General features: G+C 39.1%; 1 protein-coding gene across 25 annotated transcripts in view; it reads left to right on the top strand.

Annotated features, from left to right (window-relative positions):
* GPHN (gephyrin) overlaps positions 1-7,760 on the top strand; it is a 269,940-nt gene extending 262,180 nt beyond the window's left edge. For all 25 annotated transcript variants that reach the window (XM_036383547.2, XM_036383538.2, XM_036383545.2 and 22 more), the window contains 5 exons: positions 405-478; positions 3,133-3,197; positions 4,462-4,565; positions 5,731-5,827; positions 6,754-7,760. In XM_036383547.2, the coding sequence (XP_036239440.1) occupies positions 405-478; positions 3,133-3,197; positions 4,462-4,565; positions 5,731-5,827; positions 6,754-6,887 (474 nt within the window). In that variant the 3' untranslated portion in view covers positions 6,888-7,760. The remainder of the gene's footprint in view (positions 1-404; positions 479-3,132; positions 3,198-4,461; positions 4,566-5,730; positions 5,828-6,753) is intronic.
* Positions 7,761-14,062: the final 6,302 nt, after the last annotated feature.

The raw sequence follows: 14,062 nt of genomic DNA, 5'->3' as shown, positions 1-14,062 counted from the left end.
GTAGTAGGAGATCTCCAACTCTACAACTGATAGCTTTCATGACAAAATTTAAATAACTTGATCATTTAAAGTCTTAGCTTTGAATTGTAAAGGGTTTTTTCCATCTTTGACATGGACAATGTTTTAGTAGTAGGTATTTGTGGGGTGCTCTAAGATTCTGATGTTGCAGATGTATTTAAAGGAAATATATGTTCTCCTGGAGTCAGGTTTGGCACCTAAATGAGTCTGCTCTTTACTTCTTTTGCAAAACACTTTCTTTCAAATGCTGAAAATTCCCCACTGGGCTGTAGCGCTTTCAGGATATGCAAATTTTCATCTTCACTTGATACTAATTAATTGCTTTGAATGCTTAGATGATGTAAAGCCACTTTGATGTTACTTAATTTTTTTTTTTAATTAAACAGGACTATCTTAAACAGGTGCTGGATATTGATCTTCACGCACAGATTCACTTTGGCAGAGTTTTTATGAAACCTGGGTAAGAAATCTTTCTGCTTAGGCAGCCTAGATAGGGGCTACATTGGGCCAAATATCCTAGTGAAGTACTTCAGTAGATTTCACTTTTCCAAATATATTATAAACCACAGAATAGATATATGAGGGAAAAGCAGCAAAATTAGTGCTCTTCAGATTAGTCATCATCTTTATGGGTGAAATTAACTGGAACAGAGATTTTTTTTTTAATCAGTAAGAGATATTTCTCTGATAACTGTTGCAAATCAGGTTTGGGGACTGGTGGGCAGCCAGCATGGTTTAAACATTGCCACAGCCTTCAGTGCGATCACAGAGCTCACATTGACATTACCATGAAATAACCAGGAAATATAAAGATATTAAATGGGCAGTTTGCTTAAAGAGTATCTCATTTCACTTCAAAATTTGCATAATTTATATTCCTACAAGCAGTTCCTTGAGAGACGTGGAATGACAGGTAATTGACAAAGCTTTGTCTAATTGGCATATTGAGCATAGTAACTTTAAAGTAAGCAGAGTCCTTTATGTGTTTAGTTTGCTCCAGAAAACTGTTTCAACATTACTTTTCTATGCTGTGGCACTGCTCATCAGTGAGTCTGAACGTGTGCTCTGCAGAGAGAATGACAATCACACATGTTGAAAACAGAGAGTTCCCATTTCTCCACAGTGCAAGAGCAGAAAGATGTCTGCACCTCTGCCTCACTCCCCATGGAGGGCAGACTTTTTGCAAGCTGGGTCAGAATGGTCCAGCTACACAAGATCAAGCACAGCTTTGCAGGATGATTCCCTCTAGCCCAGAACTGTTGTCACAGAGCAGAGCTGCAAGTGGGTGTTTGCTGTGAAAACAGACAAATACTTTCACTGTCTCTGCGTACGGTCTGGTAAAGAACTGCGTGTGGGCTTGCTGCTTGTGCTGCTCCTACCACCACCTCCTTTCCACAAAAGGAATGAGTGAGGAAAAGCTTGTTTCTTCCCGTGGTGGATGTAGCCCAAGCATGGAAATTGCTCACTGCTTCTGTCATACTGCTACAACCGAGGTAGGGAAGCCCCAGAAGCAGAATCTGCACTCCAGTCTCTGCTGCTGACAAAAATGGATAACTCAATTTAGAGAATTCAGAGTATTAAATTCTGGCTCTGGCTTACTTGTAAGAGAACATAATTTTTTCTCCTGGTGACTCCTCTGTAGACCTGCAGCAATGAACTTTAAATAACTAGCTGGACAAACTTCAAGAAATGGGGTTTTTCCCTTAAATATCCCTTTTCAATTTATGCCACAAGAAAGGTATTTCTTATTGCTACCAAAACATTTGCTCATCAGTTCTTACTGAGAATGTAAGCACTCTCTTTTTCATTAGCTGTAGTGCAATAGAAAATATTGTATCTTGGGTTTTATTAAATGCATTTTAAAAGATTGTAGATTGCAGTTATTATATTGGGAAAAAATCCCTTGAGTAAGTTCCAAGAGTGAAGTCAGAATTTTTTGTATGCCTGTATTTAATGTGCTTCATGAGTGCAGGGTGGTGCTTGGGATTTGCCATCCCTCCACTTGGTCTGAAAGTTGCTGAGCTCATGCAAGGTTATCTTGTCTAACTGCATTGACAGAAGGAAGTACTGAAAATTCTACCAATGATGATGCTGAAGTGTCATACAAGAATTCAGAGTTTCTAGTAAATATGAAATAGAAATTCAATTTTTTGTCCATTGGTTTGTGCACTGGTTATAATAGTTGGAGGTCTGGCACACAGTTCCCATCATGTTAGAGGCATTTTAAAATAGGAACATCAAACACTAACTTCCCCTGTAAACTAGGATATTGATGAGTCTTAACAGATACAAAACTAGGTGATAATGATCAAAGTGCAGCAAGTCTTCAAAGTTGTAAACTGTCATCTGCTGACCAGGTGGAAATGGTCAGCTCAAGATAAAGCCAAGGAAACTAACCTTATTATTGCTGCTAGTATACTTTCTAACATTTGAAAGGATTATACTAATATAAAATTCTTTTTTCATGGATGAGTCCCTTCTCTTTGCCAGCCACATTCTTGAGTTGTCACATTACTGTCCTATTTGTGTAACAGTAGTTGCCCTCACAGCAAGTCACCAAAATCACTGAGCAGCTCTGAAAGGCAGAGAGAGCTCTTCATTGATAGACCTGGGAGTCACCTGGCTGCAGCTCTGCCTGTGGTATCTGAATTTGTTCATCTGCAGACTAGCTGCTCAGAAATACTGCTTCCTTGTAGTACTGTTGTAGAGACTGGAGTAAGAGAATTAGAGTCACCAATGTTATAAAAAATTGGGAACCCTTATATGAAAAACAAACACAGCTCTGTAATTGCATAATTCCAGTATTACTTCATTGTTAATTGGCTTCTAGCATGAAGACAAGATTTAGATTTTTGATTACTAGTTCATTTCCTTTTAGATATTTCCTCTCCAAATTTGTGTACTTAAAACTTCAGAGTTGCATATCAAGAAAAATTATTCTGTCACCATAAAGAGAGGATTATACCTCCAGTATGGAATAACCAGCAGGTTCTAATGAGCTGCTGAGAGAGAGATGTCCTGGTTTTTTTATTTTCTTTTGCAAATGTTTTAAATAATACAATAATGTTCAGTCAAATTCTAATGCAGATATTAAATATCTTCCTTTCTCCATAGCCTGCCGACAACTTTTGCAACTCTGGATATTGACGGCGTAAGAAAAATAATCTTTGCGCTTCCAGGTAAGATGTTTTGTGGATTACTTTTATTGCTGTGCATAGATGTCAGACATGAAACAGAATAGTGACACCTCACAGCACCTGTGCCTGGTGTTGGCCCCTAAGGAAGGTACCTGTAAGATTTTCTCAGAAATTTCCAGAAGATATGGACTTACAGGGATGTGCTAAAGAGTTCTTTTTTGCCTGTGTCCTCAGGATTTTCTGGTACAGGTCTTAGGATTTCTTCCATCCAACAATTTTCTTCTATTTTTCACAGGGGTGTTTTTTCCTACAGCTCCCTGCACCTTCACCATAAATATCCTGTGGGTGTAAGTCAGTGCACCCACTCTGACATACTGAAAATGGAAACAAAAATGAGGGAATGCCAAGGAACATGTCACGGAATATTTTTGTTTATCATGCTCATGCTGTGGAACCAAAAGAGGGCAGCACGGCTGCACCACTGCTGGCTGTGTGCCCTGGGAAAGCACTTGTTTAGAATAGAGATTTCCTTATGGATTTCTGTCCTTCTAAATGAGGAGGAATTAATTTTATTCTTATTGCTCTGGCTTTCCATGAATTTTGACTACACAAGCAATCCTTGTTTTCTTGATAAGCTGGTGGTTTTCAGATGTATCTCTAGTGCTTCTACCCTCTCTTGCTCTAGTTGCTGCAGTACATTTTCTTACAGGGGAGAGATCAGTGGATCATCCATCTGATTATAGTATTTATTTTAAAACTGTTGTCTAGGGAAGACCAGATATGTAAGACAGTGGTGTTTGACAGGTGGTCATACACCTCTTTTGTGAGTCAACAGAAAACATATAAATCAGTGGAATTCTCCTCAGAATTTGTCCTTAAGCATTTTGCTACTCTGTTAGGGAATTGAAAGTTATTCTTCCCTTGGTGTCTGGGAACCATTAGTCATTAATAAAGAGCCCTGTGAGGGTAGAGCCAATAACTATGCACAATTAACTCTGCTCCAGCCCCAGACTATTGTAGGCATAGGACAAAGGTAACAGAAGAATAGAGGCAAATGGTGGGGCCTGAGGAACATGGGGCAATTCTGGTCAGAGCAGGACCTCAGCACACATCATCCAGGGTGTAGCTTTCAACAGATGGACTTGCCACATGCTCCTTGCCACACACCTCTGCAGTCTGTACTGTATGCAGCATGGAAAGCTCTGTAGAGTCCTTTAAAATGAAATTGCTATAAAGCATAAGTTCACTTTCAGCATTTCAGAGTAAACCAAGAGAGCATCACCACCAACTGTTCTTTGTCCTACAGGCAATCCTGTGTCAGCTGTTGTCACCTGCAATCTCTTTGTTGTTCCTGCGCTGAGGAAAATGCAGGGTATCCTGGATCCTCGGCCCACCATCATCAAAGCCAGGGTAAGAAGCTTGTCCTCTATTTAAAAATTCTCACAAGAGGTTGAAGCCCAGCTCTTTGGGCTCTGAAAGACTGTTGTGTTTGTGGAATCTGAGCCCTAGACTAGTTATGGCAGTGGAAAGATGTTCACACAAATAGAGGCACATTCTCAGTCTCTGTTAATGGTAATATTCAGTCCTGTAATGTTTTAGAGTTAGATTGCCATCTAATGGAGTGAGATATATAGATGCCGAGGCAGCCATTTGCCAATCAGGCAGCAAGGACAATCTCCTGTTTAAAAAAGACATTTGTTTTAGGCTGTGGTAAAAAATGCAGAGTAATCTGTGAATATCTAGAGCTGGATAGTTCTGTATTAGCAATAGAAAATACAAACTTTAAAGCCTTTTTGTTGAGTTATTTATATAAGAAACCCACATGATCCCCACCCTAAGAAATATAAATTCCTTAAGCTCGTCTCACTTTTCTAAAAAATCATGGATAGTGTAACTCTATTTAATATAGATTTAAGGCATGTTATTATAATGTCTTCTTCTGTTTTTGATTCAAATAAAGTACCAAGGCATACATCAACTTTTGTAGTTTTCTAAGTGTTCTTGGCTATGCACTCCTCTCTTTCAGCTTATCCCGTGTCTTCTCTTTTGCCCTTCCTCAAGCCTCCAGATTTTATCTCACGGCTAAAATATTCTAAAAGAGAGAGCAATTTGCAGTGACCTTCACTTTTGCATGTATTTTCCATTATGAGCCATCGCCCGTATGTCTTTTCATTTCAAAGATTGGCCATTTTCCTTTTGTCAGAGCTAGGAGGATTTTGAATGCAAATACCATTTTTATCTTTCTGCAATGTAATCCAAAGAGACCAGGTTTTTTTCTAGAGAAATACTATCTGTAAACTCTCAGTAAAGGAACAGTTTTGGAATATTCCACTTAATGCACAGAGACTCCTTCAGATACTTTGATACTGTAATGTCACAGTTGTATTTCCTTAAATACTGCAGTCTCTTAAATACTGTAGTCTCTGCCTTCTACAGCTTTTAATCTTGCACACACCATCTTACCTCAAAATGCAAGTTTTTGAAAAGGAAAAACAACCAAGCAGATTATTCCATTGTCTTAGACAGTGCAATGTGAATGCATGACATGTTCATCCTTTGTTTTTTAATCCTACAGTTATCATGTGATGTAAAATTGGACCCCCGCCCAGAATATCATCGGTGCATTCTGACTTGGCATCACCAAGAGCCACTACCTTGGGCACAGAGTACAGGTCAGTGCCAGTTACACAGACTGACAGACACTCACAGCCCTGCCTTCCTAAAGAGGTGTCTGGGAACAACCAAGAGTGTGCACAGGTTTTTTTCATAGAACTTACTTTATGCAGGCTGATTTACTCACACATTTGTGCATGTGCATACACATACATTAGTACAAAATTCAGTGCTGATATGGCTTGTCAATTTAACCATTAAAGCATCCTTTATTTGAATAACCTGCCTTATACACATACACACTACGTGTGTATGCTTGAATATGTGCATACATTCCTTTTTTTAAACCTCCACTAAGCTTACTTGCAGTCAGGCACACTTGCTTCCTTTTGCTGTTGTGCATGTTGTACACAAGTTGGGGCAGAGGTAGGAGCAACACAAATAAAAAGTGTGATTTTAGCTGAACTGAAAAAGTAGGAAAGATAGCAGAGGCTATAGATGTTCTCCTAAAACAGAGTAAGGATTTATTAGTCATGTTTGCCACCTAGGAATACTTCTGAATACTCAGCTGCAGTTAAGGTAAATACTAGATTTGAATACTGGTTCAGCTATGTATTGCTAGAAAGCTGACTGTGACACTTTTGCAAGAGATTTAGGTCCTTAAACAACTGTCTTTTTGCTACATCCAAATTGTTCAACAAAATGCACCACATGTGAGGCTCCACAGGGAAAATATTAGTTAACGTGGAAGGCTGGAGAGGAAAACAATCAGAAAAGAGAATGATGGTTTTGAGAGCCAGTGCAGTGACTAAATCTCCACAGAGTTCTCTGTTTCCATCCACCTTGGAACAAAAAGACCCAAGCTACATGAATAAGTTAGCCACATAAACATTTTCATCATAACAGCGTTTGTTTGTTGTACCATGTTGCAGCATTTGGAACTAACTGAAGACTGCACTGAAATTGTTCTGCCTCTCTCCTGTAGGGAATCAGATGAGCAGTCGTCTGATGAGTATGCGCAGTGCCAATGGACTGTTGATGCTACCTCCAAAGACAGAGCAGTATGTGGAGCTTCACAAGGGGGAGGTGGTGGATGTCATGGTCATTGGAAGGCTATGATGTCACCAGCAAGAGTGAAGCTTTGATGCATGTCCACATATCATTGACTGTATCCTGTAATATGCAACGGCACAGCTAGTTTTTCCGATTTGGATAAAAGTTGATCAGTATAGTCAACATCTTGAAATATATTTCAAATGGAATTTAAATAAATACCTTTTAAAAAAAACTTTAAAACAAATCTTAACAAAGAAATTTATTCTGATTATATCAAAGCAACTTTTTCCTTTTCTTGCAATTGCTTTGTGTGTTCAATGCTAGTTCCAATAGCGGTAGCTTTTAGTAGACAGCAGTAGGTGCCTGCAGAACTTGTGTTTTTTCTCATCTTTAAGATACAACTACTTACGCTCTTAAAACAAGGCTGTCTGCTTATTTATACTAGCGTAGACAACACTTGGATTTCCCTTATTAGTATGCTTCATAACCGCTTCACAGAGAGCTTCTGCTTGTTCTTTATCTTGTATCTCGTGTTGATGTGCACAGTGCCAAAAGCAGAGTGGCTGTGCTGGGAACCCAATGAAGCCCCGAGGTTCTCCCACCTCGCCGCGCATTCAGGGATGTCTCTTGTCCCAGCAGCCACCCAGCTCAGTACTCTTGGGCAGTAACTGGATACCTTTTATTTCAACAAACAAAAAAATTGCTTCCTTAAGTGCTGACAGCCTTTTTAACCAATACATTTAAAAATGTACAGAACTAAAAACTAAAAAAAATCAAAGACTGATCTTGTACAGATATTAGTGTTACCAGCATTCGTGTGGAAATTAAATGAGCAAAGAAATAAAACTAATGTTAAACAACTCTGTACCATAACATTTTCTGTAATGATATTGAAACTTAAATGAATAAAAAAAAATCCTCAATCATTATTTAAAATTTCACCTGTTCAGCCTTGTTGTTTGAAACAAAAAAGCAGGGATTTAAGAGGGTATTTGGGGTGGGGGAAGAGTGTAGGGAGGAAGAGAAATAGTATGTCCAATCTAGGGCCTTCCCTCATGTACAGTGTCATGAGTGAACTGAAACTACAGAATGAGCTCTGTCTCACACCTCCCAAGGGACAAAACAGAAGCAGCACTTGGAGGTTGGGTGGGGTTACAATCAGACTAATCTAAGCTGGAGAATACTTCTTTTCCCCATATAAATTGCATAGCATTCGCAAACAGCTCTTGTGCTGCACTTTCTGGAATTTGATAAAGTGTTCTTTTTCTTTTTTTCTTCCCCTTGAGATATGGACTTTTCAGCTCCCACCAGATGGTGTATTTTGGTAGCTTCACGTTTCATCTGGGATTAAGACCATAGCAGTGCCCTACAACACCTTGTTTCTTGGACTTCATGGGTAAAATGCTATTCCACCAACTCCATTTGTGAAGCCAGAGCATTTATCTATAGTATTTTTGGAAGAGTAAGTCAGGGAGAATACAGAAAATTTAAATCCTGACTGCCGCAGTGGACCAGAGCCGTAGTTCTATGATATCTGCAGAGGGCGTCCCTAGGCTGGTTTTAAAACCAAACTCAATGGCCTCCCTGTGTGGGCCATTGCAAAGGTTGAAGGCAGGTAGGCATACACTGTGTTTGGAGGCAATCCAGGGATTGATTGTTCAGAGAAACAGTAACACAACTTCCTGATCACAGGTTTTTTGTTCTGGACTACATGTCCACATTTGTGATATCTCTATGTAGCTGCAGGGTGGTAGCAAATTAAATTCATGGATGCCTGTTTTTACTGTACTAATATTTTAAACCACAGAAGGAAGAGAGAAGTGGGTTAACTCAGTTCTGAGAAATAATGCAGAACATTGCCCATTATAAGCCAAAGCATTATTATAATGTAGTTAAGGGTTATTATAGGCAGCATGTTTAATGAAAATCAGAAGTTTATAAAGGGCACAAATAACATAAAGTCTCACTAGCAATCAAGTTCAATAGTTTTAAAGGCAAAGTCTACTCCTTGAGTACATGCATTTGATACATTTGGATATAGAACTTTGACATTTTCACACTCTCCCACCTCTGTTTCCTCAGAGGAAATAAAAATGAGGAGTCAGAGCTCAAATGAGGCGACATTATCAAGCAAAAGTTGAACGTGACAATTAATGATTCTTATACTCTTAACTGACAGGAAACTAAGACTAACAGGAGAGTAGATGTTGAAATGCTCAAGCACAAAATTTGCCAAAACCTTTATTTTGCCTTAGCTGGCAAATTGAAGTTAGTTTTTAGTATCGGGGGGAAAAAAATAATGAAAATTGTCTGTCATTTTTGCTGGTGCTTTCCAAACATTTCTGATAGACTTTTATCCGAAATAAATTCAGGAATATATTCCCAACCTAACATTTCTTTTGTGAGGGCATTTTATACATTTCCCAAAATTACAGGTAAAAAACTCTTTGCTTGAATGCTTTGTATCTACAGTTGCTTCTTTCTTGATTTTAAAGCCAGCTGGTGTTACTCCCATGTAAAAGGTGAAACCTAAGAACTACAGGTTAGACATGGAAGAGCATTTCTGCATGTACCAAAAAAAAGCAGACTCCTCTAGGAGAGGAGGACAATCAAAGTCACAACTATTGATGACAAAGGGTTTGCATGGGCAGAACAGCTGTTGCAGCTGGTGATCATTAAAGCAGCAGTCTATAGAACAAAGTATAGCTTCCCATACCTGTATTTGGTCCATAAGTTACAATTAAGTGCCTTATCCTCATGACGAAGAACATGATCTCTAGCAACTATAACCCTTCTCCTTCCTAGTGCCAGCTGGTCTCAAGAGACAAAGCACAGCATTTTCAGCATGATACTGTCAGCAGCTGGATTTCCATATTTACTCCAAGCGAAAAAAAGCCACACTGGTGTTTTTTCTGTGTTTTCTTATGGGTTTTTTTATTTGGTTGTTTTTTTTTCAAACTTGACTGTTGTTTTCTAGTAAATCTATCCTAGCCTCCACTCAGAGAGACGAGTTGTCATGCTGGATTTAAAGTCAGCATTGAAATGCAGGCAAATCTTGGGTAATTTGTGGGGAGGAAAAGCCTGCACATTTTGCAAATGTTACAACCTCATGAGCTGCTGCTAACTGCATATTTTCTGGAAGGGCTCAGTGACTCATATTCAGCATTCAGTTAAGACTTGCTCTTTGCATTTGTGCAATATCGCACACAAGCTGATAAAGTTCTTGGAATAGAAAGCCTTCAAAAGGTGACGCACAGAGGCTCAGTAGCTCTCTAGTTTTAGACTGATCTGGCTCAGAAGACTTGCTCTATCCCAGCACCATACAGCAATACCAAGCATGCTCTGTCCTCATACAAGGACTTGTGCATTTCCATGGACCCAAGTTGTGTTTAAAAAAGAAACCAAGTAATTTTGCAGAGTTAATTCACAAGCAAAACTGAAAAAACCTTATTGTACTCTACTAACTCTGAAGATTATCTGAGCATAGCACAGAAGAAAAAGGTATTACCCTAACCTTGATAACCAGGGATTGAAAAATAGTTACTTCAAGAAAAGTGTAAGATAAAATGAAAGGTAAGTGTATATACAAATATATACACACACATATATATTAGCACACAAAAAACTGCCCCACTGGACTGACAAGGAAACATGCAAAGTGGTTTTTGTCAGTACCTGGCATTCTCCTCATGCAGATATTACTGTAGCCCAAGAAAATATAACACATTAATGTGTCTGACAAGAGCCTTTCCTATTTAGGTCTGTCTGTTATGGCAAAGTAACCAGTGACTTAGTCATTTTGAAATGTTGTGCTGGTTGGACCACGAAGGGGGACCCAATTTTGTGACCATGTACCTCAAGACCAGACCTTGAGCCAAGAAGCCAACATGGATGTTTTCAAACACACCTCCCTACACTGGCAATGACTGATACTAGCAGGAGAAGCTTCTGTGGGACTACTTAAGAAACTGCTGAGAAGGAAAGAACATAACACCAGAATCATCCATGCACTGTGTGGCCTGTGCACTTTTCGTTTTTGGGTTTCTTTTTTTTTTTCAAATTGGCCCTCTGCAAAACACTGGCCAATAGTTCACACCTCCAGAGAAGTATAAATGCATTGTAAGGAGATAATTATCCAGCTTCTTAGTTCTACCCACACCCAGTGTTTGTGGGAAAAACACCCACATTTTCACAGTGTGAAGCAGCATCTCCTCTGTTTTATTCTGAATCTGCCATCTCCTACTTCTGTTTGATGCTTCTTAGTGTTTTTGTTGGAGCGGACAAAGAGAAGTCACCCTCACTTTGCCAGCCATAATTTTATAGATATCTATCTTATAAATTGAATATCCTAATCTATGTGGTCTGCCATTTGTGGTCATTGGATGATTTCTATCACAGATTCATGGAAACATCAAGGTTGGAAAGGACCTTCAAAATAAATCATCAAGTCCAATCACCAACGCAGCACTGTCACTGTCATCCCTAAATCACATCACCCATCCCTGTTGCTCCTTTTTCACCCTCTTCAGGTTTACTATATTCTGTCAGAAACAAGGAGATCAGAATTGCATACATGTTAAAAGGCACCACTTTTAAAAGGTTAAAAGGTACTAACCACATCATGACGACTTCTGTTTGTTCTCTATTTCCTAATATTTTTCTTCAGTACTTCTGATAGATATGTTTTTATGGATCTTAAAAATCTCATGCTTTATTGTTAATATTCTTATTTTCTTAAAAGAGATGACCTTAAATTCTCATGCTTTTTTGGTAGTATCCAACCTGGGAACAGTAATTATAACTACAGTTTAAGAAAATAATTTCTTCATATGAGTAACTTTACTTTTATCTGTGTTAAATTTCCTTAGCTGTTTTAACTCACTTCCACTCAATTTTGAGCGATCCCTGTGCAGTTCTTGCTCCTGGTAAATGAGTATCTTCCTGGAATTTAGCTGCCTTCAGTTCAACCTGATAATGAAGACTGCAGTGATTACCTCCACTGAGGATCTGTTCTATGTTTTGTGGAAAGACCTGCTTTGGTGGTTTGACAACTATGCTGTAATATTGATACTTTACCTTATTATGCCTGATCTTTTCTTGTGGTTTCTTGCCAGCTAGATTTCTTGCTGTTGCTGACAGTCTCTTCAGCTATGCTCATTTTAGGATGCTGTTGCACTGCTTTGGAGTACTGCCAGACAGCCAAGACCATCATCCTCTCGTATTCATGGAGATACTGCAGAGAAAAAAAAAAATTGGCTTAATATTTTCCTATAGCTTTCTTGTATTTGGATGAAGCTGCTGGAACAGGCTTGTTCATGGTCAAGGCTGATGATCAGTCTCCAGAGATGTGGCTCTGCAGAGCTTTGTGGCTCAGGGCATGGGCTGCACTCAAGAGAATGAGCTCGGGGAGTTGTGTAGGTGAGTGAACTGGAGCCAGTGCTGATGACAGCACATTGGTTGTGGTGTACTGTGCTGCCTGCCAGGACTTTTGTGTCAGAGCTAGATAGCTATTCATCACAAAAGATATTGAATAATGAAAATAAAAATGGCCTGAGAGCTATTTACCTGCAAGTCTTAGGAGGGGAGAGGCACACATGCAGATGCAATGGTACTTGAGCCCATCTCACTAAAAGATAGCTGACACCATATATCCATGACTGACTTTCTGTAATTTACTCCCTAAAGGCCAAATCCAATCAATTTGCCAAATGTGCTATGAAAAGCCAGAGAACAGAGCAGAAGATAGGATTTAATGTGCTCTTGGCAGTCTGCATTGCAAAGGAGTCATGCTGCAGCTTTCTCCATTAACTGGATTTTTGCTAAGAGGTGGTGACTAGGGTTAGATTAAAACAAAAACTAAAAACCAAAACCAAAACAAAACAAAACAAAAAAAAACCACACACAAAAAACCCAAAGAAAAACCTAAAATGAAAAACAAACAAACAAACCCCCCCAACCAAAACAACACCAACAAAAAGCCAAGTTAACAGTCCTTTGTTAAGGACTGTAGGACTTGTAAAAGCAGACTTTAAAAAGCAGACACTAATGATCACAAAGAGGATGGTGGGTGGGCAAACTCAAATAACACCTGGCCCAAGCTTCTCCAGGCCCATCACTTGCAGGCACAGCGGAGGACACAGGTACAGGGCAGTCAGATGCCCATTATGTATGACATTCAGAGACTTCTTAGCAAAGGAGAATATGTTCTTTTTATTTCTACTCCCATCTTCAAAAACAAGTTTGTCCAGGTAAAAAGCCCTTGAAATGAAAGCATTTAGCATGCCAAAGATAAAATTACTTGCAATTATTACAATTTTTCTTTTCTCCCTCAGCTCAACAGGTACTCCTCATTCAGTTATTCTCACTATTGCTTTTCTGTGTTTAATACACACATAGAGACATATTTCCCTTCTTCTATAGACTCACTCTGCTCACATTTTAAAGGCAATAGTTCAGAAACCCAGCAACAGCAATGCTGCAGATTAGAGAAGAACAAAGATTTATGTTTTCATTTTCCTTTATGAGATCCTACTCCTTCCTGTAGCAGCAGCTAGAACTGTTGTAGATAAAAAAATATGGTTCTGTGCTACCTCATTAAGGTTGTTAGCCACCAATGGCAGTTCAACCCAGTCAAAATCAAAGCCAGCCCTTCCTGGGCAAACTCTCACCACTTGCAGATTCTCCTACCCTTGCAGTGTAACCACCCTCCGTGCCCGTCATCCAGCACTGGCCAAAGCCCTGCAGGACCCTGGCAACAGCCTACACCCCTACAATTCTGCATTCACAGTGTGTCTAATATAAGTGAATTCTATTTACATGCTGTACCTCAACAGTGTTTTTCACAGGATTTCACTCCCTCCCTTTGTGATAATTATGATATCCTTTGGTCTTACCTTGATTAATTAAATCTTGCATTGTTGATACACCTGCAGAATGTTAATGAGCTTTGAGTCTCCTTTTTCAGGGTACTTTATGATTTATTCCTGCTTTATTTATCAGACCTCATTTACTACAAAGAAGGCAGCTGCCCTAACCAATCAACCCAAGAAAATAGCTCCATTACTGATTCATTTACACTAAAATAAAATTTAAAAGTAGCCTTTGATCTTTTTTACATACTGTGTCTCACAATTGGGAGGAGATTCTACTAGACATACAGAAATTTAAAGCACTTCCCTTCCTCAAATTCCTTCTTAGGACATTTTTTCTCTGATCCCTGTCAAAACCAAGCTCTGGCA

The sequence above is a fragment of the Molothrus ater genome, chromosome 6 (assembly GCF_012460135.2).
Source record: "Molothrus ater isolate BHLD 08-10-18 breed brown headed cowbird chromosome 6, BPBGC_Mater_1.1, whole genome shotgun sequence".
NCBI classification, from domain to species: Eukaryota; Metazoa; Chordata; class Aves; order Passeriformes; family Icteridae; genus Molothrus; species Molothrus ater.
This window is presented reverse-complemented; position numbering and strand designations above follow the sequence as displayed.